At 32.3% G+C, this 27,874-nt stretch overlaps 1 protein-coding gene across 19 annotated transcripts in view; it reads left to right on the forward strand.

The window, feature by feature from the left end:
• The window catches only part of LOC130447072 (rho GTPase-activating protein 21-B), a 257,972-nt gene that overhangs the window by 181,924 nt on the left and 48,174 nt on the right, over window positions 1-27,874 (forward strand). For 5 of the 19 annotated variants that reach the window (XM_056783706.1, XM_056783708.1, XM_056783711.1 and 2 more), the window contains 6 exons: window positions 4,537-4,647; window positions 10,137-10,388; window positions 12,728-12,778; window positions 13,445-13,562; window positions 14,278-14,364; window positions 27,523-27,664. In XM_056783706.1, the coding sequence (XP_056639684.1) occupies window positions 4,537-4,647; window positions 10,137-10,388; window positions 12,728-12,778; window positions 13,445-13,562; window positions 14,278-14,364; window positions 27,523-27,664 (761 nt within the window). The remainder of the gene's footprint in view (window positions 1-4,536; window positions 4,648-10,136; window positions 10,389-12,727; window positions 12,779-13,444; window positions 13,563-14,277; window positions 14,365-27,522; window positions 27,665-27,874) is intronic. The other 14 variants (XM_056783707.1, XM_056783713.1, XM_056783715.1 and 11 more) reach the window with 7 other exon arrangements.

Below are 27,874 nucleotides of genomic sequence, written 5' to 3' on the forward strand. Positions count from 1 at the left end.
TAAATTTTCACTTGAAATGTTGACATTTTTTAAAATTTTTTATCTGTCAATTTATTTCTGCTCTATCCTGTGTTGCTTCCAATATTCTCGAGTCTTCAAAGTTACAGTCACAACGTTCCAGAAAACTCACAGAACACTCTAGGATATTTAATTGAATCTTTAAAGTGTTGAATCAAGTTGTAAAATATGGCAAAGAGGAGTATTCCTTAGAAATATTGTAACAAGGCTCAGTATATTATTTTTCTTTTCTCTTATTACGCAATTATCGAATATTCTCTTGAATTCTGTGAGTTTTCTAGACCGTTATGACTGTGACTTCGAAGAACCTACAAGAATATTGAAGAGGAAATCGAATTTGCTATAAAACAACACACGATATAACATTAATAAATTGACAGATAGAAAGTTTAGAAAAATGTCAACATTTCAAGTGAAAATTTACAAATCTCGATTCATATAGATAAATAGATTAAAACTTCCGAGTGTGACAATGTAATTATATAGTAGTAAAGGTAGATAGGTTCAATTGGTTAAATGATTTTTCTTTCTCTTCTGTAAATTGGTCTCCCTCCATATATTTATCCAGTTAATAAATATTCTAGAGTATTCTGTGAGTTTTCTGGACCGTTGTGACCATTTTTTTGTAATTAATAATTGAGTGATTTCCGTGTATCATTCTCGAATCTTCAAAGTACTAAATCGAATTTAAAATTTGACAAAAAGATATTTCATCTATTTTCATTTTCTTCATTCATTTTGTACAATTAGTACTTGTCTCTGATTAACTATAAATGTCGATGTATAGAAATGTTTTTTTTAAATAGTGTTTTAAACATCTAATAATTATAATGTAATGCTGAGTGTTGATTGAAAGCTTCATGTGTAACAAGTATTTTGGTGTAGTTGTAGTTAATACTATTATGTTTCAAAAATATTTCTTTCTTGAACAAATATTGTATGAAACAACTATATTGCTCTCTTGGTAATTGACAACTATCATCTACGAGGTGTGATCAAAATTATTTTATTAAAAGCATAGTAAACATGAAATTTGTATCAAGTTCCTTCAAAGTACTGCCTTTAGCTAACAGTAAACTTATCTCAATGCTGAATCAATCACTTAAAGCATTTCTAAAAAGCTTGTTTTGAAATGTCTTTTATCTACTCTATTGGGATAATCTCATGGTCAAGAATAGGGTCAAAACGTTTTCTGTTTGTTACTTTTTTATTTCCGGGTTGGACCATGGTTAGGCGGATGCGGGTCGAAAAAAAGACATTAAACAGCTGAAAACTCATGAATTGAAAGCACTTGTGTCATGGCACATTGTTATAATGAAGAAGAAAGCAATTGACACATTTTCCGCTCTTCTCACATTGGTTCCAATACCTCTATAGTCTGTTTAAATGGACGAGTTTACTCACTTATTGCACATTTTCATCTGTTACTGAGAACGAAGGACGTTAATCGTTCTTAATTAGCTCATTTCCATTTTTAAAACTGTAAACAGTCTTCAAGAACTCTATTTCATAAGACATTAAAGCTACAGTAACAGACTCCTGGGCTCCATTCAAAACCAGTACACTGACACAAATATATAGTCTGGTCCTTCGAGTCGGATTTTTACAAGAAAATTATGGTAAGATACAACTGTTACCGTGAATGTTGGGATAGTGCTAGTAAACAGTGCTTTCGCTGTAAATGAATACTTCATTAACTACCACTGCCCTAACAGTTTGATCCTTCGGGGCATCCATAATTCGATGATATCCGTCTCGAAGGACCAAAAAATGTTATTACGAGTGTCGGCGTAGAAGTATCAGACATAGTGTTCAGTATAAATATTGTTTTAGAAGGTATTGAACATTTCCTTTACTACCATTACCCTGACACAATTACACCGTCGGGTCCTTCGAGCTGGATTTCAATCAGCAAATTATAGAAGACACAAAAGTAACTGTAAGTGTTGGTTTTGAGGTATTAAACAGTGTGTTTAGTATAAATGTTGTCAACTGTGTTTTAGAAGGTATTATAACGAACACTTCATTTACTACCACTTGACACAATTACACGGTCTGGTCTTTCGAGCCTTCCATAATTTGATGATATCCAGCTCGAAGGACAAAAAAACTACCACAGATATTCTTGGAGGTATTCAAATTTTTTCATTACAAATGCAAATGCTTCAATGAGTGAATTATTTGAGTACTAATTGTCTTCTTCTATGGGCACAAATGAGAAAAACTAACAGCATGTACGTTTTTTTTGTGTTTGCGTTTTTATTCTAACAATAACATTTTTCTTATAAGTTATTTATCACTAAATAGAAACAAATAAAAAAATTGTTGCAAAACAATCAATTTAGGGTTTAGGATGTTGAACCGTTTAGGTTCTTCTTCTTTTTTGGCTTGGTCTTTGCTTATATGATTATACAGTTATTAAACATGTATAAATTGACATGTAGGAACTTTAGCTAGGAGCTAATAAGTAAAAAAGTTCCCCATATGTGTTACAGAATTAAAAATAAAACTACCCTTCAAAAAGTTGATTTTATATCTGACAGCAGTACAATAAGGATTTGCTAATTTTTCGCATTAGCACCTGTACTAAAGGACATCTTGCAGTTTTATTAAGCGGACGATCGTCTTTAATGTCGCGTCTTTTACATTTACAATTGATGGTATTCGCTAAAGGGCGTGACAATTTATTACCGTCCGGACGGCAACGGCGCAACGTGTGGGTCTTTGCATTTGATTATTAACGAACATATTTGAATAAAAATCATTGTAATGATGTGTTGCTGAGAGATTTAACCAAACACATTATGATTAATTGAACAAGTTCTCTTTAGGAATGAGGATGTAGCTGGTTTGTCGAGTTGTATTTAATGACAGTCGAGCTCGAATATCTCGTGGTGAGATTGTTATAAAAATTGATTTATTTGTTTGTTTTTGTACTTTTGGCATACCATTAGTCGCCAAGTAGACTTTGAAAAATTAATTCTCACGTTCAACGATGAAAACTTAATCTAAAGAGCTATTTGCGAAAGAAAAGAAATAGACATGGGTTATAGCGTTTGACATTATTAATAGAAGATACATTTGATAGATTTCATATTAACCTAACTTGATAGAAGTTTGAGGTGTAGATATCATCTATGATCTATACTGTTTTTGTTTTATTCCTTCCCAAAATCTTCACAGAAAACCTGAAATTGCAAAATACTTAAACTGTTGAACCCTATCTTGGATATAGAAGTTTATATTTATGAAAGGTAGCTCAAATCACTAATGCCTTAGCCAAGAAAATGTACTGAAGAGAAAACATCTCACATACCAATCAAAACATTGAGCAGTTGTCTGCTTGATTATCACGAGGTTATCGTTGCCGGCAACGTAGCGTATAAGAATGAACCTTTTGAAGGTTAAATTCTCACATTATTACAATCACGTTAAAAATTAAAAGCATAATAAGCTTAATAACTATAGAATATCAAAATAAGTTAAATTTGAATCTTACTTACATTAAAATATTCCTGGCAATAAAAATAATTACAAAAAAATTTTTACCAAGTGTTTTAATAATGGTATTTTTACATCCTGGCACAAAACACGATTTATATACCACCATTTATTTTGTAATAACATAGATAACATAGACGATAACTGTCGTATTTACTTTATATCATATGTTCAGTGTTTATTTTATACCTATCTCGGCAAGTAATATGCCCGCCTTACTGAAATGTTTAAACTACCTACAAAATTTTTGAATTTTCAATAATTTTTTTCTGTATAAATATTGATTGAAGAATTAAAAAAAATATAATAAAAGTTGTATAAAAACTATCCAAAACTATTTTTTTCTCAAACCATGCTACTTGGTAAGATAAACTACTTGTCAAGTTTGGAAAAGTATTTACAATTTCGTATTTTGATTACCAAATTATTAATTGATGACATGGTTGTGATTAGGGAACTATTATTTTATCCAAATATATAAATATAACCGAAAAAAGACTATATGGCTATTAGACTCTCAAATTTCTTTCTAGTAATTCCGAGATTTGTTTTTAAATTGAAAAATGGTGGTCTTCCATGTTGCGTTGTGGATGTTTTGAAAGATCCACACCGAATTTTGGCTGTTTGTATCATATGTTCAGTGTTTATTTTATACCTATGATGTCACGCATTATGGCGGTTTTACTGAAATGTTTAAACTACCTACAAAATTTTTGAATTTCCACTATTTTTTTCTCTATAAACATGATCAAAGAATTAAAAAAAAAATGTAAGAAAAGCTATTTTTTCTCAAACTGAGCAAGTACTCTATTCAGTTACTAATTTATGTGTCAAGCAACTTATTAGTCCTTTAGAATGTTCACGAACCCCTGAATCAGTAGCATCAGTAGGTCTATTCAAATATTTGTACCAACCTTTTATTTGTGAATACTAAAGGTCTAGTTGAAAAACGTTTAAAAGGCATTAAGAAATAAATATATTTTTTATATATGGGTAAAATTCATTTATTAATTCTAGATATTGTAGATCTGACACCAAAAATGCGAGTTAGATCGAACTCAGTTGAATCCTGGATTGGTGCGATGACCGATAGAAGAAAGGCGAAAGATGAGTCACAAAAAACACGAGGTAAATTTAAATTTTCTTTAGAATAGTAAAATATAGAGCGAAAAATGGATGTCAGTCTAATCGGTGTTTGATAAAAATTTCTCTTATCAACATTGTTGCTAATAATTGTGGGAAGAATCAGTAGCTACATTTGCGGTTAATTCTGAAAAATTATATGATGGATAATTATAAGATTCACTTTCGACATTTATCATTCTATAAATGTTGAATAAACTCAATTAATTTCAACGATTGAATTAGCAAAAAACTCCTATTTATATTGAAATAAATGCTGATTAAGTGTATTTCTGAAATATAATCTTTTTACTTTTAATTTTTTTAATTTTTAAAAACGTCCGGATTTTTCTAGATATAACTGGATACTATTTTTTTTATTTATTTTTATCATCAATTGGTAATTTAATTTTCTCTTGACATCATCATGAGACCGAAAATGCATTATTTTATATTCTTTTTTTAGTGTAATTTTATTATAGTCCAGTAAACAACTGTAAAAATCACCTCAGCATTACACCGAAACGCATGGATTTGCGTGAAACTTTGAAATTAAGTTCTATTTACCTTTCACTTTAAAATCTACTTTATGCCAATATGTGCAATTTATTGTAAGGGGTGAAAACTACCCTTCAATGTCAAAATTCGATCAAATAAAAGTTAAAGCATTTAGAAAATTACAAAAAAAACTTTTAGGATTAAAATAAAGATAGCATGATGTTTAGGGATACTATTTATATTTTTCAACCCTTAATCAATGTATTTCAACCCATATTATATCCATATATATGTAGAAAGTCTTTTTACCATGTGTATAAACACACATACATACACAACACAAAGTGTGTTAGTTTATTTTAGGTATAATTTATTTTTGAGCTAGGTAGTTGATTAAAAAATCATTTTATAGGAAATGAAATACATTGAACCCTTTATTTTTAAAAGGGAAACGTCCAAAGGGCACCAAAATGGTACCAGTCACTCGATGCTATGAAGTTTAAAAGGTTATATCTCGGTTAATTCAGAAGTTAAGAAAAAAATAAAAAAAACGAAATTTTTATTAAAAAAAACTTTTTGTTTTATAACAGTTTTAACGTATTTTTCATATTTTTGAAGTTATAAAAAAATATAAATTAAAAAATACTTTTTCCATTGTAACCATAATTTTTTTCAGATTCAAGCCATCTAAACCATTCAAACTTATTGATTCTATTACTTATATTCAATTAAAGTGATTTGCAAATTTATAAGATTTAATTTCAATTAGGGTGGCAATATCAATGGTAGAAATGAAGGGATATTATCTAAATTCTCGTTTGAATGGTTTTTTGAAATCCTTTAAAAAAGATTCAATACTTTTTTTTCGTAAAATTGACGGTTTTCCACTTATTCAATTTTTCAAAATCTTCCCTAAATTTCTACCTTTAATAAATCATAACTCGGTTCGTGGTAGGTCTTTAACCAAAAAAAAAACTCTTTTTTTAAACCTACTTTAAACCTTCTTACAGTTTTTTCGATAAAATCTAAAATTTTTGAATTATTCATGAAAAATCGATTATGCTTAACAAAAATCAAAGTCAAAAAGTATGGAAAGGTTCCATAGACTAATTTGTGCTTAGCATGCTTTTTTCTATCGATTTCTACGATTAGTTTCAACAAAAAAATTACCACCCGCAAATGGTACTCACCCCCCAAGTGAAATCTGCTATCGATATAAGGTGGACTTTGCTTTTTTTATTATCTACTGTTGATATTTCGATGCGTCTTGATGGAAATTTGAGATTAAAACCGTTGTTCCCCGGACTATTAATGAGAATATGATAATAAACAACTAAAGTAATTTAAAATCTGTATATCCAACATTAATTTGACTTATAATTATTTGGGGTTGTTGATTCTACCATTTTATTCACATGATCACCTTTTGTCATTATGCTAGACACTTCCACGGTGATTTTATTAAAAATCCAATCGAAATATTTGAAAATACAGTGCGAGAAAATCTTAAAATTTTAAATAGTTTATTTAGTTATTCATTAACTTGCAATTGAGTTGAAACTATGAGTTTTTTCACAAAATCACTTTTGGACCTAATACTACACTCTTATAATGGGGTTTTGTTACAAAACGAATGGAAATATATGAAAATATAGTGCGAGAAAATTATATGCTATAAAAAACTTATTTACTTATTTAATAACTTGCAATTGAGTTGAGACTATGTTTTTTTTTCAAATAATCAGCTTTGACCCTTCTACTATATTATTCCAATTGAGATTTTATTAAAAATGAAATCGAAATATAGAGCGAGAAAATCATTTGAAATGATAAAAACTCTATTTAGTCATTCAGTAACTTGCAATTGATTGAAGACTATGAGTTTTTTCAAATAATAATTTTTGATCCTTCTACTAAATATTTCCATAGGGATTTTATTGAAAATCCAATTGAAATATTTGATAATATAGTGCGAGAAAATTCCATGAGATAAATAAAAAATTATTTACTCATATAATAACTCGCAATTGAGTTGATACCATGATTTTTTTCACATAATCACTTTTGTTTTTACTGCTAGACACTCAAAATTTTATTATAAATCTAATCGACATAATTGAAAATATGGTACAAGAAAATTATGAAAATTTTTCACTCATTTAATAGCATTATCGTTAAATGGACAAATATCGTTTCTTGTGAAGTATATTTGAACGAAATTTGTACTTTGTCAGTATTCCCAGTGTGGGTAGTCAACTATTATTTATTTTTTTCTAAAATCGAGATACTAGAAGAGACAATTAAGTATTGCAAGACCTTTCCGGATAGATGTAGACGTACCAAGATCTTAATCGTTTGATGTTTAACTTAAGAGAAGATAACATAGACATAAAAAATAATGCTGTTTGTTTAGTAGATATTCCCAATTAGTTGGTAATGGGACATTTTCTTAAATATATTGTTTATATGTACTCCAACATTACCTCACATTGTAGAGTGCTATTCGCATTTAAGAACGCAATAGTTTAGCTCAAAAATAGTATTACATCTACAGTATGGATTATTTAATAATGAAAACATAAATTTAAACATATTTTGAAAGATATGGGTTCAAATGGGACGCTTTGAATATTTTAAGATCCTTTTAGTTAACCTTGCTTGTATAATATAAATATTTGAAATATTATATAGGATGAGATCGTTGAATCGATGACTAGTGGGCTTCTTTCGGAAAGTCTTTCATCTGCTCTCCTGTGGCCCCATCAGATTTAGAAATTGCCTCAGAAAATAACCAGAAGTCACACGGTATACTAATTAAATAAGTAAAACTGAAGTAGTCAGAGAGAGAGAGAGAGACTTTTTGATGTTCTATTTGTCTTTTTATACTCACAAAGTTTTGCCACTTTTTTCTATTTCTACCTTTTTTTGTAGCCCCTATCCATGCTATTTTTTTTCTCCCTAAATTCGGCATGATTTCTTTGGGCATCATCTTTTTCTCTTTTCCATTTCTCTAGCTTGCCAAATCCTGTTTGCCGATCTATTGTTTTCCAGATGTCCATCTAAACCTTTTTTTCCAATTGTTTTAATCACTGGTGTTTCATTCAAGTCTTTTCTTATCGTTTCGTTTCTTATTCGATCTCTTCTGGTGACACCTCCGATACTTCATTTCTTCTGCTTGAGCTTTGCTTTTGTGTGAGTTTGTAAGTACCCAGCGCTTGCTACCATGTGAAATGACTGGTCTAGATATTGATTTAAACACGTTTATTTTGGTGTTTTCAGTTATTTCTTTTCTTCCCAGAAAATCTCTATTCAACGCTTGATAAAGTTTGATTGCCGCGCTGATTCTTTTATTCACCTCTGCTTCTTGATTATCTTCGTCTAAATATTTGAAACTCTTCGCTTGTTCCAACTGTATTCAATCAATTCCTATTTTTAGTTCTTCTTCTTGTTTCCCCACGACCATTATTTTTGTCTTCTCTTCATGTACCTCAATTCCATTGCTCGTTTCTACGTCGATTAGTTATCCTACTTATATCTATTCCAGTTTTCTTTCTACTTCTTTCGATTTCGCCGAAATCAGTTCTTTCTCCATGTTTCCATTATTTTTGCCTCACCTGGTTCTTAGTTACATGTATACTTTTGATATTGTTTCTCAGTTTGATTCTAACTCTTCTTTGTTATAAATTATTCCATATTTGGTTTCTTCTAACACTGTCAAATGCGTTTTGGATGTCTATAAAACCGAGGTGTATGGTGGCCATAACATAAATTTGTTTGGTGTATATCTAGGGAGTTTTCAATTCTTGGATATGGTAATTTAACATGAATATACACTGCAGGCCAAAAGTTTCATACCACCTTAATTTAAAAAAACTCCAATAAAATATTAAGCGTTTAATTAAACTGTTATATGATCCAATAAAATATTTTTGACATTAATTATACTTGAGAAGCGCAAAGAAATGATGTTTCATCAAAAAATCCTCCTTTACGTTCCATGACTTTTTTTCACAAGTCTCGACATACATATCTTGCTCCAAAGCATTCCACATTTCTTCTCGCGAGGTTGGACTACAATTACGGACGTTCCTATGGGATTAAGATCAATGCTCTTAGGAGGCCAAACCATGTTTATCAACACCAACGGTGCCTCTTTCTTTTCTAAATATCCTCTGCATAATTTGGAATTATGTTTGGGATCATTGTCCTGTTAGACAATGAATCTTCAATAAATCGTAAACCAGAAGGAACGGCATTTTGATTTAATTTTTTTTGTATTGTCAATTTTTCATAATTCCGTCAATTTCGATCAAATCACCAGTTCCATGGCTAGAATAGCAACCCCAGACCATAACGTAGCTTTCGGCCTTCCCGAGCGTGGACGATTTTGAAAACTGCCTTTATTATGCAAAACAACGATGGCAGAACGCACTTCACTGCTAATTACGCTGGATGTTCCCATTTTAAGACTAACTCAGATTGTTTGTGAACAAATCTGTGTAACTTCAGGTACACGGAAGTACGTGTTTTCAGCAACTAAATAATCCTTATAATTGACCGATGGGAAACAAAAGCAAAGCAATTAGTTATTAGCACATCATAAAAATATTATTACCACTTTACCACTTGGCTCTAACGCAGCTTTTATTGGCGTTTGAAAACAATCAGTGTTTATTGTCCATTAACTTGGAAGTAAATAAAAGAATGGCTTCTTTGTAGATGTACATTTATTTTATTTATCTTATGGGGTTTCGTTACAATTGATAGATAATTATGTCGTTTTCATGTGGTCTTAAACTTTTGGCGGGCAGTGTATTAATATTTTCGTCTTTTATTAGACTAACTGCATCCAATTTCCGCACTCTAATAAGAATAACTACAACTGAAACTACTACACAATAATTTATATCAATCATTACTTAATTTAGAATATAAAGTCTATACTTTTAATTCCAAAATAAAAACATTGCGACACTAAACTAACAATTTCTCTTTAGACTGTGAAGTGACTCTGGATTTAAGCCGATCTCCTTCGAACCCACCTTGCACCGATTTACCTCCTCTAATACCAGAATCAGTCGAACGTATCCATCTCGCTCCTTCTGTTTCTATAACTCCTCCAACTCCGATGAATAAACCGATTCGACCCACTCAGTTGGATTTAGACGGGCCCGTCAAATCTGCTTGGCTCTTAAAACCGCCTAGTACACACCCGGACGCGTCCCAAAGACGGAGTCTTACACCTCATTGTGAGTTTAATCTTTGGGTTTTGGTGGTGTTGCATTGCTTGGTTCGACTAACTAGACTAACAATCATCCTGTTTGTCACTTTAACCATAACTTCGATAATGGATTCGACTTACTTAGCATTTATCTATGGTCTGATGTGGTGTATGTAATGTGGATTTGCAAATTTTAAGCCCATTTTGAAGGATAAATCTTTGAGACAAATGTTTTGCACCAAATAAACCACTAATAACGAAGATTTTGTGATGAGGGACGATAAGCACAAGATGTTTGAATTTACTTGGCATATTATCAGTTATTGATTGACATATGTTTTTGTTGATAATTTTTTGTTTTATTTAATCAATTTTTGATTATTTCTGTTTGATATTAAAATGAGATCTCTCATTACCACCCTTAAAACGTATTGTAAAATGTTTTAACTTTGGATATAGTGATTTATTATACTAACTATTCAATTATTTTGTTAATGTTATCGTAGATTAAAAATTCCTTAAATACACACCCTTAATGATCGATACATAATAATAATAATAATAATAATAATAATAATAATAATAATAATAATAATAATAAGAATAATCGAAAGAAGACAGTTTGGTACATCAAAAATTTAACTGTCACTCCTGAGTAAACATAAATAGAAGAAGAAGAGCAAATGAAAGTAAAGCTGACAAAAATATATTTATCATAAAGAGAAAAAAAAAGTGTTAAATGGCAGGTGTTTGATTTCTTTTTCTTTCTCTAAAAAAATAGTTCTGAATGTCCTACAAGTGAGGTTGAAAATGAGCTGGATTTGATTTGCAGTGAATTTGGGACAACACAAACATGAAACCGCTGCAGAATATGCCACAAGTGTGTACATAAAGAGTGTTGTAGATTCAATAGCTAACAGAGTAACCTACCAGTCCTTCAGGGTACACCAGATCATTTTGTCACGACTTCTTAGATTGAACCAGAGGTCTAATGTATCCTCATCTATAACGCAATGAACAAACGACATTAAACTGGTGCTCGGTATTTTAAAAGGTCACTGCCTCCTGTCAAATACCATTTAAGAGATTGGACATGGCAGAGACAACTCCAAAGTCTGCGAGCAAGCCATAGAGACAACAGAGCGTGTATTCTGAAAATGTCCTGCTCAGTTCGGCAAAAAGCTTAGGTGTTTCGGATGGGTAGTGCTAATGCATTGGGAAGTGGGGGACACCCCCCTCAAAGAAATTGTTTCTTTCGCTACGAGTCCACATATTTTGAAGCTAATAGAAAAAATATCTTTTTAGGTACAGGTGCAGAGTGACTGGAAAGCCAAAACGACTCTACAACGATTCTTATCAAACCGTTGCTCTTTGCCTAACCTATATTTGAATATTTAACATGGACTATATTACTCTCATAGTCATGTATTTCTTCCCAATGGTAAAGCATGATATTCACAAATAAAATATATTAATAGTGTTTAATTCCGAAATTTTGTTAAGAATTTCCGGTAACTCTTCCAAACTTGTGAACGATTCGATAGCGGGGAGTTCTGAAATTGTTGTTAAATTTAGGTAAACATAATTTCGTAATCCGCGTTCGTACGCAGATACGACGTAAAAAAACTCTTTCTTGAAGCGTGAACTTGTATCGGTTGTTCATTCCAAAAGAACGCGTCTATTCGACGAGCACGTGTTATCATGACACAGTGACAACAGGAAGATGCTTCGTTAATCTGTTTCGACAGTGTTGCCAGATTTAAGAGCGGCGTCGGACTGATTTTTCGAGAGCGTTGCCTGACTTATGCCTGTTTCATGGTTCAAAATGAGCTGACACAAACTGTTAGGGTCTAGTATAAATATAAGGATAGAGTCGATTCTATTGCAATTTCATATATTAACTGAATGCTAAAGACTTTCTGAGATCTTGAAAAATTGTATACTTCCCCTAGCAAAAATATTTAGAACAGTCTGAGATCAAGTTAAATATTAAAATTAATGAAATAGTGGATATTTTGAAACGATTATAGTGTTTCCAAAGCCACTTTGAATAGATTATTCCACCATAATCACCTAATAATCCAATCACTTCCCAAATATCTATATTTTTCAAACCATCGTCAGTAACCCGTCAATCCGACACGCTCAGATGTTTCTCTAGCCTGCCAAGATACTAATAGTACCTAATATATTAGAAACTACGTCAAATTTTACACAAGGCAACCCAGCCGAATGTCAAGTTAGAGTAATATATGGATGGTGTGTATCTGGAGAGTATTTAATCTACGGTGTTATTAAATAAACTCTATAATATGAATAAAGTTACCATGTTTTATTGTTATTAATAAATGTCTTAATTTTTTTTAGTTGATGATAAACCAGTAGTTGTGAAGAGGAGGAATAAAAGTACTAACATGGGTATGTTATCTATAATTTATATATACGTAAAGACACGGTTTACTCAATCACCATCAACCCCAATCAATTTCCCGTTGAGGTGGTAAATACCCCTTGGTCTCCAGATCATAGTAAGGGAGTTTGGTTGCGATGGGTGGTTGTGGGTGGCGAAAATGTGCAAACATATATTTCTGTCCTTTTCTAAATCATGCGGACTTCTGTAAAGATCCGGATTGGTCTAGAAAGTTCTAAAATGTCTTCAACTATTATAATCGATTTAGAATGTTCTAGGAAGCTCTAGAAATTTATAGAATGATCCTGGAAACTTCCAAGACGAGTGCAATTCATTATGATCGATCTAGAACATTGGAGAACGTTCCAGAAATGTCTAGAATGATCTGGACACTTTCAAAATGAGTGCAATTTATTATGATTGATTTAGAATATTCGAAAACTTTCTAAAAATTTCTAGAATGATCTGGACACTTCCAAAACGAGTGCAATTTATCATCATCGATCTAGAACATCGAAGAGCGTTCTAAAAATTTCTAGAATGATCTGGACACTTCCAAAATGAGTGCAATTTATTATGATCGATGTAAAATATTCGAGAACGTTCTACAAAATTTTCTTAAATCAATCTATCATTTTATTTTTCTATTTTAACCAGATTAACCTTTTTTGCAGCTGATGATGAACGAGCAACCCGTCGAGAATCTTACTTGAAGGCAACCGAAGGTGGTAGAATGTACATTGACAGCGATTTAAGTGATAGTGGTGAACTTTCTCCGCAGGCGCTGAGAAGGTAAGTTCGCTTTCAAATTGTCATAAAATAATTAGTGATTATTATAAATTACCCTTCATTTGTTTATTTTATTATCTATCGCAACATATTTTTCATGTTCATCGTGGAGGGATGATACACATAAGTTCTTGTAAAAATCTAAATATACATGACTCTGTATATCAAGTTTTGGATTCATGAGAACAAGAACTAAAGACAAAAATGTTGATAAAATCTTGTTTAAAAAATATTGCAAGTTTGACCAATAAAAGGTAGAATATGATGTGTATTTTACCTTATCAGGCAATTCCAACTGAAGAAAATACTTTGATAACAATTTTTAACTAATACTTACACCATATCAAAACTGATAGATAGATGACTGGACATGTCTTATTTACCCGGATAACTAGATTAGTTGGGTCAATCTTTTTTTCCCTGTAAATTGGTCTTCGCCTACGCACTTAGCAAATATTCTGGAGTCGATAGATGATGTGTGAAGAACCTGCCAGAATAATCGAGATGAAATTGGCAGGAGTAAAGTCGATTTATAAAACTTGACTCATGTTTATAGAGCCTAGTGATAAATTAGTGGTAGCTTAATATATTTAGGTTGGAAAAATGAGTGAAATAATTCATCAAAAATATGTTGCGATAGTCGTAGTAGAGCATACAAGTATTTGGTACTCTGCTAGCTTTTCTGGTAATATTTGGTGATTTTTGGTATTCTTGCCAGCGCGCACAGGCGATGGCGTCCTCCTCTATTTCCCGGTGATATACAACAACTCAGAAAACTCTTCGAAGATGCTGCCTCCTCTTTGGGGTGAGCTGGTTATACAAAAAGGCACGACTAATATTAGATACAGAATGTAACAGAAATATTGGGAGAGTTTCAATTTACAAAAAAATATATTCCTTCCAACAACAACATTTTTTTAAATATTATTAGTCTGAAATTGATTTTTCAAATTTGGGACAACTAAACAAAAACAATGATGATTTAATTGCTAATGAGTTTTTAATGAAATTTAGATATAAAGCAATTATTGAATACTTGCTATTTTTCAATTTTATATTTTATTTGTACTCGTCTTGTACTCAGTAAACTGTTTCCTCCACCGAGTACTACCTCATATATGTTCTTTCATAATGTCTAATATAATGTTTTTGCTTTTTATTTTGATACAATAATCGTTATAATGAATGATACAAATTGTTTAATTTAACTTTAATCTTAAAGATGTCGCATTTCGTTTTATGATTAATCCATTGCTTTCTTAAGTGATTAACCCAATACAAAGATGTTTCGTTATGTAACTAATGACTGTGTTTCAAAATTGTTTCGCAGTAAATATTTTTGAATGTCTATTAAACCCTCATGTCACTTTTGCAATTTAAATTCTTTGCCATATAAAATTCTGTCTATTACGAGGGCAGTAATGGTGAATCTCGTTGAACCAGGTCATCTGAAACGACATATTTGCGTTATTGGCACCTTCATCATGCACATCATTACAATCAACTTTAAACTTTCGACACCATTCACGTACAACACCATCACTCATGAAGTTTGCCACATACATACAACTCATTATCCGATGGATTTCTGTAGCACTATGGCTTTCAGCCTGTAGAAAACGAATCACTTCATAATTCACACACCGGGAGCATTAGTGATGGCGGACATGTTTACGTGGCTAGGTTAGGTTACGTTAGGTTAGGTTTCCGACTGACGCCTGAATGTCAACAATGGCGGAGTGTGTAGTGCGAGAGCTTCGCAGTCGCCTATAGCATAGCGTCTGCACGGAGCGATCGGAGGTTGAAAAAAGCGGCCCTTTGCTTTTTACAACTATCATATTTAAAAAAGGATGTAGGATCTCTGTTGAAAAACAAAATTACATATATGTCAGTGAGAATCAAATAACAATGTGTGCTCCATCTATGTTGAGGAATTGTGCTTTTCTACGTTAGGTTGTATATATGTAGATAGTGGGGAATCATATACATTGCGATGCAAATAATCTATTGTGTCCCCCTTTCTTGCTGTGGTATTGGGCAATCCAGTGTTTACAGCTGATCCTTTAAAAAGGCTAGAGAAAAAAAAACGGTCAAGATTGCCTTGAATTTTGATTTGCTCTTTCGGCCCCTTACTAAAGCGCTTACATCACTTAAAAACACGCGCACGAGTTAGAGAATTGTCTTAGTCGGAATTTTTTCACTTTAACGGGAAATTTGAGATTGATACGTTGCTCCTGTTTTTCGGAAATGTATTTTGGGACGTGCAAAGACAAGATTTCTAGAAACCCAACTCACAACTCGTTTGTTAACCTACCGTCTAGGGCGCCCTCTAGGCGCGCAGTCTCGTTATTCAATAGCCAGACCTCGTACAATTAATATACACTGACATTTTCAATTTTGTTTACATTAGTTACAATTACATTTCAATTTCAATGCACATTAACTAGATGAAATGTATTATTTCTTTCTCGAAAGAAATGTCATTGTCCGAGACCCCTAGAATTTAAAATATTTCGTTTATTTTTGTGTTTTTCGGTAGAAAATAATTATTCTGTTGGGTGTTACTTATTTATTACTGATTTAAATCCATTGCTAAAATATTTCAAATAAACAAATAAATATTTAAGTTGTGTTTACTTGTTAAATAAGATAAAAGTTGAAGTAGTCAAAGTATTCCTATTAATTTTTGCAATTTGTGGACATCTAATGTCAAATGAAAATAGTTTTATTATTTTCAAACGCAGAGATTTTCATGAAGAATAACTTTTTTTCGTAAAACTCACAATAAAAAGTTTCCCATTTGTTGCCAACTTTGTCTGATATATTGTATAAGACACAATTAGGTCAGTATTTGAAAATATTTATCAGTATACTGGCAAATTGTGATGACGCCACTAATCTTGTATTTACTGTTTCACCAGGAGTGTATTCATAATTTTCTTGTACCAATTATCCCTTAGAATAATGATATCTCAACAACAATGTTGTCGATTCATGAAGTCATTATCATTGGCCTGTATATTGATGTATATTTCCGAATAAAAGCCTAGTATAGGTGGCGCTACATGTTTAAACTGACATTTTTCAGTACTGATTTTTTTTTAAAAGTATAAAATATTTTTTTCGATCATCAATTGATAACCATGATAGAGGAATGTATTGATAAAAATTTCTCAATATTTCTCATAAAACATTCTGTAGCTTAAATGCTTTCCACTAATATCTAATTGAAGATTAAAGCTTTCGATGCTATGTGCATTTACATAACAAACCAAGTTTAATAACCTCTTAACACATTCAATAATGAACTATTTAATATATTTTTTATCGTGTACGGTAAGTAACAATTAGTGTTATCGTAAATGCATGAAGGTTTTTTGAGAATTTTTCTATCTACAAAAATGTCTATAATTTATTTTTAGTTTATTAACTACACTTTAGTAATGAATCTTCATACTATACTAAATACTATACATAAACTATTGATAGTACGAAAATCGATTTATCAAATCTATTTTATGCGGGAACATTTACTTCCAGAGATACCGGAAGTGGCCATTATCTCAGGAAGGCTAACAGATATCGAACCATGGATAGCTTTATTCGATAGATCTCTTCAAGACCTATCTGTGTGTGAAAATTTATGATTGATTCATGCGCAGAAGAGTTTCTGTTGAAAAAGTATGCAAATGCATCATTTTTATCAAAAACCTAACCTAACCTTACTTAACCTAACTTAACCTAACCTTAACTAACCAAACCTAAACTAACCCCAGCGGGCAGGTGCAATGCTGTGAGTTTGTGTGGGACTCTCATCCTCTAAATCACCCTCCTCTTGCCTAATTCCTTGGGACTAACCTAACCTAACTTAACCTAACCTAACCTAAACTAAACTAACCTAACCTAACCTAACCGTACAGAAATTAATAAATTTTCATTTTATCTATTAATTTTTCGTAAAAATAATGTATTTGCATACTTTTTCTACAGAAAATCTTCTGCGCATGAATCAATCATGACTTTTCACACACAAATAGATCTTGATGAGATCTATCCATGGTTCGATATCTGTTAATCTTATCTTAATAAAACGTCTTGATTGTCGTTATTGATGGAAAATTAATTCCAACAAACAGGTAAAAATTGAGTTTAAAAATTATGATCATAAGTTTCCGAGTCAATCCACAAGAGGACACCTCCCGACGCGGTGATTCCGTTCGTTCATAAGCAAATACCGAGTTATAATTGCAGCGAAAACACAGACACATGACGACAACCAGACAACCGCGAGGATAAGGGTGCTAACCTGCTAACCCTTAATCCAAAAAGACAATACCTCTCGAATCTCCCATAAAACTTAGGGGAGAGAATGGGGTCTACGCGCAAAACCTCAACGCGAAAGACCATGACGACCTGTCGTAATAACAGGGAGTGGTGCAATGTCCCGGAACTCTTCCACACCACCATTAGAACGAAATTGTATGCAAGTCAATTATAAGTACTTCTGCGTTATCACCAATAGCAGAGACTTAACTGAAGAAGTGGAAAACCACTTCATATTGAGTTTTATAAAGGATATCATTTGTGAAATGGGATTTCTCACTCGTGCGCGCGTGTGTCTGGCGTGTAGTTTAGCTCCCGCTCCGGCGAGCGATCTACAATGTTCATTCTTGTATTGGTAGCTGTGAAAGGTGGAGCTTCTATTCGATCCTCACGCCAGGTGTGAATTACGATGTGTGATTCTTTTTTTGTGTGCAAAAAACGCTCCAAAGGGCATCAATTTCCAACTATGTGGGGAGTTTGGGGAAAAGTGTATGAGCGTATAATATGTGCGCAAATGGTGCCCTCTTTACAGCCCAGACTTGGCCCACGGTGATTACCATCTCTTCCCTGAATAAAAGAAACACGGGATAGAAAAAAAACTCGCTTTTGAAGCACATCAAACTAAAAAGTAAAAAGTAAAAAGTAATTTTGAGATTATGGAATAAACCGCCCCACACATTTGTCACAATAGTATTTTTCATACATTATTGTTTTGAGCTTAATTTAAAAATTATTTCGGAACTTAACGGTAAAGTTTGTGAGGTTGTCGAAGTGCTTAATTTCCAACACGGAGTTCGAAGGTTTGATTCCTCTGTCGATCGAAATGGAAAGCCACGTACTCTTAGTCCAAACGAAAGTTATAAACAAATAAGCTCACAATCAAACAAACAAACCCACATACAGTTGAAGCTAATATATAATAAGAGGTTTTAAGCTATCTCCTAGCGTGGCAGCAGGCTTAGGCATGAAGAAGATCGTACATCACAAGCAAAAATGCATTAATCTAATTATATCAAAAAATATAGGGAAGCCTAAGCTTTTAAAAAATGTTTTATTCCATGCCAATATACATGTTTTTCTCCGTGAAATTTCGTTCACATCCTTATTTTATGAACAAGCCTGGTATGCTTATAATTGGTGAAGATATGTTCATTCTACTACTGTTCTGGCATTAGAATCAAGATATATTTTATTTAATTAAGACTCGTAACAATTTTTATCACCGAAAACACTTTCGTTAACTCATTTCGTTTGTTGATCTTAAATGGAATTTTCCAATGAATATTCAAGCAACTTTTAATTCAATGTATTGACTATCCCATTCATTAAATTTCAATAACAGTACATGGATCAAATGAGAAATCAGTATAATAATAAGTCATTTCGTGGCAATTCATTCAATTACGAGGGTTGACAGAAAAGTTGTCGGAATTTACTAATATGTTTCATGATTCCTAATATTGTATTCGTTGGCGTTAAAGCTATAGTCTTTTGGGGTATTTTCATTCCTACTTGAATTTTTTTTACATTTATAAGAATTATAAACACTTGTTTATGGAATCGAAACCGCACGAAAATTTAAACTGTCAATTTAAAACCGCAATTTTTCCGTAAAATTACATTGTTGCCTTTTGTTGAGCATTAAGTTTCAGTTGTTGTACAATGGATTATGTCTCATTAATTTTTAATTTAATTACCATTTTTTTTTTTGGAGTTACTATAACAATTATTGATACTCAATACAAATTTAATTACCTTCTGAAACATTTTCTTTATTGTTTTTTTTTATTATTTCAAATTTGGGACACCAATCAAGGAAAATACAGTTTATTGTACCATAAATATTCGTTTAGTGAGCTAGTTTGCGAATATAACCATAAAAGGTGTTGTTCTTATTGTGTTATGAGTCAACAGCGCAACTGATACGAAATTTCAAAATGTATTTAAAAGGCTAGCGTGGATTTTCTTAAAAAATAGTGTCATATGAGTTATTATTGTTAATCTACCTCAGTTATCAACATTTTGACATCTAGTGTGCAAATTTCCAATTTTAGACCGATAAAGATCAATAAAGTATCTCGAAATGACATTTTGGATAATATCTAAACAAGAAAATGTTGTTTATTAGTATTCGGTTGGCCAATTCACTCCAAATTATTAAAAAGTCTAATATTTACTTATTTAGAAATGAACAAATCACAATAACTCTAAAATATCTTTGACACGACTTCAAAGTACACAATGAGTTGACAATTGATAATCACATATCGACATGCGCAGAAAAGACATTCGATTATATGAGCTAAGGCCTGAAAGCGATGAATCTTAACCTACTGATCTATTACTGATCTCTGGGATACATCCCAGATTGTTTACCAATCACGTAGCAACAACTTTGAAAAGTTAGCTACCTGGGGATATGCGACTTATCTATAAATAGCCTTGCATTCACAGAGAAGGTGTTCGGCTGTTTCTTGTCCAATTAACTGCTCAACTTTCTATAAAAGTCTTTGTAGTGGGCAAGTGTGAAATAACTTCTAGTGTTGTAGTGGTATATGTTCGTGATCGTTGGTGTTGGTTTACCTGTAACCTGGTGAACCCGTTTACCAACAAAATAGCCCCATTGAGTTACAACAAGAAACATTCTAGACACTCTCCAACAAGCTTTCTATTTCGTCTAACCACTTTATTATCCCCAGTATTTTCATACAAGGCTGTATAGCTTATGATAGGTTGAGAAACGAGATTACTTTCCAGTTTCCTAATATTTCAAATAACTTAAGAGAAAGTAGCTATAGATAGGTTACAGAAGATGCAGGTTCCATCGGCGTATAGAATAAGGTTTTAGATTTGCTTTGTCCTGAGATTATAATCACAATATATCTCAGAAACGGTTGCTCTTAGTTTTTTAGGGATAATTGTATGATCCACAAATTTTGCCTGACTTAATTCTACGCTAAAATTTACTAAAAAGTTATTTTTGAGTCCTTTGACCTTTAATGCATTTTTTTCCGGATACCAGATGGATACAGATTTTTTAGAATTCATTTATAATGTATTACGAGTCAATTTTGAGCTCTACGCTAGTTTTGGTAGCTTCACTATTATTTTAAAGGGGATTAATTTGATAGTTCTATAATCTTACTTTCTAACAGTATGATGATGGTCCTAGAAGTACCTGGCCCAACAAAGAAAATACAAAAATTTGGTAAAAAGTATATTCATTTTTCAACGTAATCTCCTTTAGCTCCATACACTCTTCCCAGCGATGTACAATAAGTTCGATACCCTTTTTATAATAAGAATCGTCAAGCTCCTCAAAGTAGCCATTAACTACCGACATCACCTATTAATTGTTGGAAAATCTTTGACCAACGAACAATTTTTTTGAGTCTGGGAACAGAAAATAATTCGAGAGGGCTAAATCTGGCGAATTAGGTGTATATGGTATCAATTTAATTCATTAATTTTGTCCTGTGAGCTGGTGCAATGTCTTGATGAAACAACTTTTTCTTCTTAGCCAAATGCGGTCGCTTCTGCTTGCTTTCTTCGCTCAATAAGTTCGCATAATGCTCGCCGTTGATAGTTTTTCCTCTTTCAAGATCCCATGCACATCCAAAAAAACCGAGGCCATCACCTTGCCTGCAGAAAGGTCTTTGCCTTTTTTGAGCCGGGTCTCCCTTTTAAGTCCATTGTTTTGATTGTTCTTTTGATTCGTGTTTAAAGTGATGGACCCATAACGTAAAAATTCTTCTGTATTTCTTTTAAACATTGCTAAATACTCGATGGAAACATCTTCACGACGCTGTCTTTGTTTCACGGCACCCATCTTACGCACAACTTTCTCAAATTTTCAGATAATATGCGATATACCGCACTTTTCAAATGCTTACTACGTCTGCTGGCTCACGCACTTCCAGTCGACTATCATCCAGTATCGGTTTGTGGATTTTCTTCAACATTTGTGAAGTCGTCATCTCATTTGGTCGATCTCCGCGTACGACCTCGTTTAAACCCTGCTATCTAACATTTGATTGTAGATAACGGAGTTTACAAATTCACTGAAAACGTTCATTATTGATGGCTGCCAAACAAATACTAAACAATCTTCTACTAAGCATCACCAAACTTGAAACATATACTTTATAAATTGTATACTTTCTAATACAGTATTATTCAAACAAATACCACCATCTCTATGTCAGGCCAGGTACTTCTGGAACCACCTTCGTAAGTTTGAAAATATTGTATGGCGATCACTTCGTGTATCACAACAATTTTGAGGAAATTTTATAACGTTTAGAATTTGGGTGGGAAAATGATCAGAAATGCATTTACGTTAAATGGAGCGATCCAATTGAATTGTTTTAATACCCATTGTAATTTCCTGTATTCTTTTCGTTATTCTTCTATTCCAACACCAACAAATTACAACAATCTATAAAACAGCAAGTCGAGTATGTCCTTTTCTTTTGCTTAATTTTGTGCATATCCTGTATGTTTGTGTGTGCTATGTTCCGTGCAAATCGGGGCAACCAACCATCAAAGCATTATGCAATTGACAATACAGATTAGTTTTAGAAAGTTCACTTAATTTATTGTTTCTGATTTTTATCGTCTTCTTCGGCGAGTTTTGCGCTTCATTTTTTTGTTAATTTGCTAACGATTACACATTCCATTATTTGGTTATAGAAATAATGACTCATATCTTTGATTTATTAAGGTTACAGGTAAATTTCATTTCAATTATGTAGTTGTGGTAAATATATTTTAAATTACAATTTGAAATAAATCTTTCTTTATTTATATTGATTCGAATCAACCAAAAAATATATCGACAAAACGCTCAATATGAAAGTTACTCTTCAAATAGAGCATAGAAAACTGAGTACATTGAAAGTTTCCAATCTTTGAACATTCCGATTTATTTTTTTTAATTTTTTGTTGTTAAAAACTTTTTGATACGGCAAACGTAACACAAAGTATTAATTAAAGAAGATTGAATCAGGCTAGTCAAAAAAAAATTTCTTGATAAACCCCTAGTGAAGTCGATCAGTTGAATAACCCACCTTTCACGCTGTTCCAATATTATGACTTATTAGGGACACGAATACGCTCTACGCGCTCTTTCGATTACCTATGTAATAATCCCGGCGATTTAAAACAGTGTGACGTGATTTAACTGGAGAAGTTCGCTGCGTTCAGTCCAGCGAAATGCATAATACACGGTGGGTTAGCTAAATACGTTTTTTCACGACATTCCGGACCAATTAGATTCTTTTGAACTGAATAAAAATGTACTATATATGTATATATTATTTTATGCAGCATGGAATTTGTTTTTAACTTAATACATATCAGGAGGCTTTGTAATTATTTGTACGAAGAAAATATGACATGAATTGACGTGAATCGACATCGTAAGACATCTATCAACATCAAATGACAATGGACGTCTATTGGTTTCAATTGACGTCAATTCATGTCATTTGAGGTCATTTTTCATTTCATAAACCAATTATTATGAAAATTATTTGATCCAATCTAATAAAATGAATTCATTTGAAGTCTTCGAGACAACCCAATGCAGTAAAAAATTTGTATGGAAAACATTTATGTATTTTTGCAATGATAGACAGTATCAATTAGATGGAAGTTATCAGCATTTTACATCTATATAAAAGTATTTTCCCACACATTTAAAGTCAGTCAGTTGTGGTCATTTACAATCAATTATAATCATTTTATAATTAGGTCGTGTAAAATAAAGTTTTTAAAAAGTTAATAATTTGAAAGTGGCGCAGTCAATAGGATATTAGGGATTGATAGGTATCGAAGGCGTCGATTTTCGTTTTAACGATTGACTGAATATCAAATCTACGGCATCTTAGTTAATTTGAAAGTCATGTCTGGATCTTCACTTAAGTTCACTAATTGTTCTTTAGCTAATTGCACCTTTAAATAGATTAATTTCGCTCTGTATTTTTTCTATAACTAACAAAAAATTTTTATACGTTTAGCTTTCGAAATCTTTTGGAACAATTATATTTGTACTTGGGGCATTACTACTGTGAATTGTCAGAGAATAATTAGAACGAAATTATTAAATAACTTCCTTTAAAAATTAATATTTTTGTTAATATTTAGCGAATGCTAACGGTAAAAAATGCACTATAGTGTCTAACGCGACGTCTTTTTCACTTCTTCACAGTGTTGGTATACGAATCAAGATAAAAACATGTTAATTTTTTCTTGAAAAAAATCTAATTTGACTGGACTATTGATCGACAATTTCGAACCGAAAACTATTGATAGAATTTCTTCCTAAAAATTTTTTTTATCCGTAACATAACATTTAAATTGTAATTCAAACCTTACGGACATTCTAAATATAGAAAAGGAAACTAATACTTTCTTTCGGTCTATGAATTATTACGTAAATAAATTTTTCTTCCTTATATCGATGAAACAATGACAACAATAAACTAATTGTTTTCAATGTGATGTACTTTCTTCGGTATAAGTCCATAACACGATTTTAATTACTCATCGCTTGGCTGCCCTGTAGTAACGATTGTTATTTTGGCGCGAAAGTTATAATGTTTGACATATGGCTAACGTTTCCTTATATATATTATAATTCTAATGAGTAGATTTATGTATATCAAAATTTAGAAACGTTCTTTGCGTGTCGTGAAAAAATTATTTAGTGTAGATAGAGACAGAGTTCGATGACCTTACCGATGCTAATCTCTACTAGCATCAAACCACTAGCTTTCGCCTAAATCACCAAGTTCTCCTCAGGTTAAAATAAGAAGAAGAGTGATACAAGGTTGTATTCTACTCTGAAGAAATATTCAATGGCATTTTAAAGAAGGTATTTTGGTTAATGGAAAACTTTTCTAATAGCCAACTCGTTTGATTAACTCTGCCAGTATTACCAACTAAAGCTTAATACAAAGTAGACTATATGGTCACAACCAAACAATAATAAGTACTAGGAAGAGAGATCTAGTAGAAAATTTAAAGTACCTAGTAACCGTAATACGATGAGCGACTATTAAGTAATGATACAAAAAAAAGTACGCATGCGCCAAAGATTAGCGACTAACATCTGTCTACCTTAAAGCCTACTCCTTCAAATGCGATGTTTACCTTGTCTCCAAACAAAACCAGTGTAGCCGTGGCTTTCGTTTGAATAAGAGCAGTTTTTTTTTTCATGTAAAAATGGATCAACGGACGAATTTTACATGAAAATTGGGAAAACTGCAGCTGAAACTTATAATTTATTGAAAGTGTATGACAATGAATGTTTGTCGAGTCCTTGTTCTTTTGAGAGCATTTCCAAGATGGCCTAGAAGATGTTGAAGATGATTCACGTTAGAATCGATCATTTACGTCAACAACGGATGAAAATATCGAAAAAGTCGGTAATCTTGTGATTGCTGAATCTATAGGAATTGACAAAGAATGTGTGCGGCAATTTTTTCATGGAAATTTTAACATGCGAGAAGCTTGTATAAAATTGGTGCCTCATTCCGCACTCTCCGTCAAGAGGTTTATAACCAATTACAACATCACAGTGTTAGATCACCCACCTTATACACCAGATCTTGTACCGTGTGACTTTACCTCTTTCCTAAGGTTAAATCTGCTTTAAAAGAAACAAAATTCGAGTCTTTTGAAGCTGAGAAAGAAAGGAACTGAAAAATTAATGTAAACTTGATAACTTCAGGAGAAATGGATGATCTGGTGCATTTTAAAGAATATTTAGGGTACTTTTCAGCATCGAATAGAAAGACCATATTGAGGAGGTATTGTACGTAAATTCATAAAATTACGACGATGTATACGAGGTCTGCTACCTAAGTTTTGAGAGAGATATTAAAAAAATAAATATTTATAATTGGATAAGGTTTCATTGCTTTTCACAATCTTCTCCATTAAAATCGATGTACTTTTGCAAGCGTTTGAACCAATTCCGATTGAGGTACATCCAAAACATATTAATTGAACGCATCAACCTCTTCTTCAGGTTGACCTCGCATTTTATTTTTGATCTGCGACATAAGAAGAATTTACTAGTTGGATAACTCATCAATATGATGTTTTGACTGTTCAATAACGTTTTTGTTTGAACTGATGTGTGAGAGCTCGCATTGTCGTGGTGGAGAATGGCAAACAAATGCTGGTGTACCATTCAGAATTGACCGTTCCACGTTGCTCCAATGGAACTATGACGACATATCTAGTTATTCCACAAAACAGGCGACCATTTGCTTCGAAATGCTTCAAACGCGAACATGTTTTGTTGGATTTGGCTCGTCGTGAAAGACCCATCCATGATTCGTGGCATGTCAGAAAGTTATAGACGTGTTTTGAAGCTCCACGATTAATTTTTTTCAACATTTATTAGCGCTAATCGAGACGAGCTTTTTTTTGAGCGATTGTTAAATGATGCGGTATCCAATGCGAACAAATATTTTATTGTGTGTATACGAGTGGAACTAATGCCCAAGTATGGCACATGACGATATTGCAATATCAGTTTCCGCACAGCATCGATGTTTTCTGGCATAACCACCGATTTTGGACGACCTTTACTAGACCTTTACTGAATTTAGAAAACCAGCGAAACACGGTGGCTGGAGATGGTGCTTCATTACCAAAAGTCGAAGCGAGTTGATCGGTACACTGCTGTTGGTTTAATCCACGGCGAAAGTCATAGAAAATCACAAAAATATTCGTGATTTAACTTTATTTTTCGACCAAGATGAATGTTTCAAGTATCTGTAAACAACTCAAATAGCACTCGTATCACAACACGTTTTGAGTACGTTCACTATTAAAAATGTCAAACTTCATAATGGCAATTTCATATTTGACATAATCACATCAATGTTGTCATATCTCAAAACTCAAGTAGCATTTCGATTTTATCAAAATTACTGGTACCGATAAAGAACTCAAGTTACAAATTCACAAAATGGCACAGTTAATGTTTGTAAAAACGAATGTCATCGCTATATGGCAGTTTCACAAAGTTAACGTGATTTTTGACATGACAATTCAATAATTGACTGTATATAACAACTGCCATTACTTCCCAATATTCCTTAGATTATGTGAAAGTTGTAGATAAAATCTGAAAAACAACAAAACAACTGAATTTATGTATCTTCTGTTTCAAAAATAATTTTAAGAATCATATTTTAATAAAGACTTAGAGAAAAGCTGAAACGTCAAGTTTTATCTATCTTTTAAAAAATTATTTTGAAACAAAGTTCCCAATAAGAAATCGCTCATAATATAGCTGACAAAGACGACTTCGTTACAATTCATAATATATACATAATATATATATATATATATATATATATATATATATATATATATATATATACATACATACATACATACATATATTTCTCCGTATAAGGTGCTTAACCAACATCTAATTTTATTTGTTAACAATTGTATACCTAATTATATCATTATAAAACGTTTATTAACCAAATATCTGTCTTTTCGATCTATTATTTGCTTTTTCGGCTTTATCTGAATGGCTTGTTGTGATATTGCATATTTACATCAACATCGACTCCTCGATACAGTTTAAAATTGTAATTTTTGGTTTCAGTGGTAGCATCAGTAGCAGCAACGCGTCTTTAGATCGTGATAAAGTGTCGGAAGGATCTAGTCCCTTAGTGGAAAGTAAGGAGCTATCGTTTATCGTGAAGGACGGAGTACTGCACTGTAAAATATTGGAGATAGATGGCAAAGTAAGTGTGTTTCATCCAATTTGATAACGTATTTAGAATAGGGAAGATTAAGTTGAAATTTTTGGAACAGTTTGTGATATTCATAATGAACACACTGTTTAAACTACCACTACACCAACACTCACAATTACACTTTCTGACGAGCATTTCGGTAACAAAGTCTCTGAAGACGATAACTTGGTTATCGAAACGCGTATCAAACAGTGTAAT

This window comes from Diorhabda sublineata, chromosome 7, assembly GCF_026230105.1.
Source record: "Diorhabda sublineata isolate icDioSubl1.1 chromosome 7, icDioSubl1.1, whole genome shotgun sequence".
Taxonomy (NCBI): domain Eukaryota; kingdom Metazoa; phylum Arthropoda; class Insecta; order Coleoptera; family Chrysomelidae; genus Diorhabda; species Diorhabda sublineata.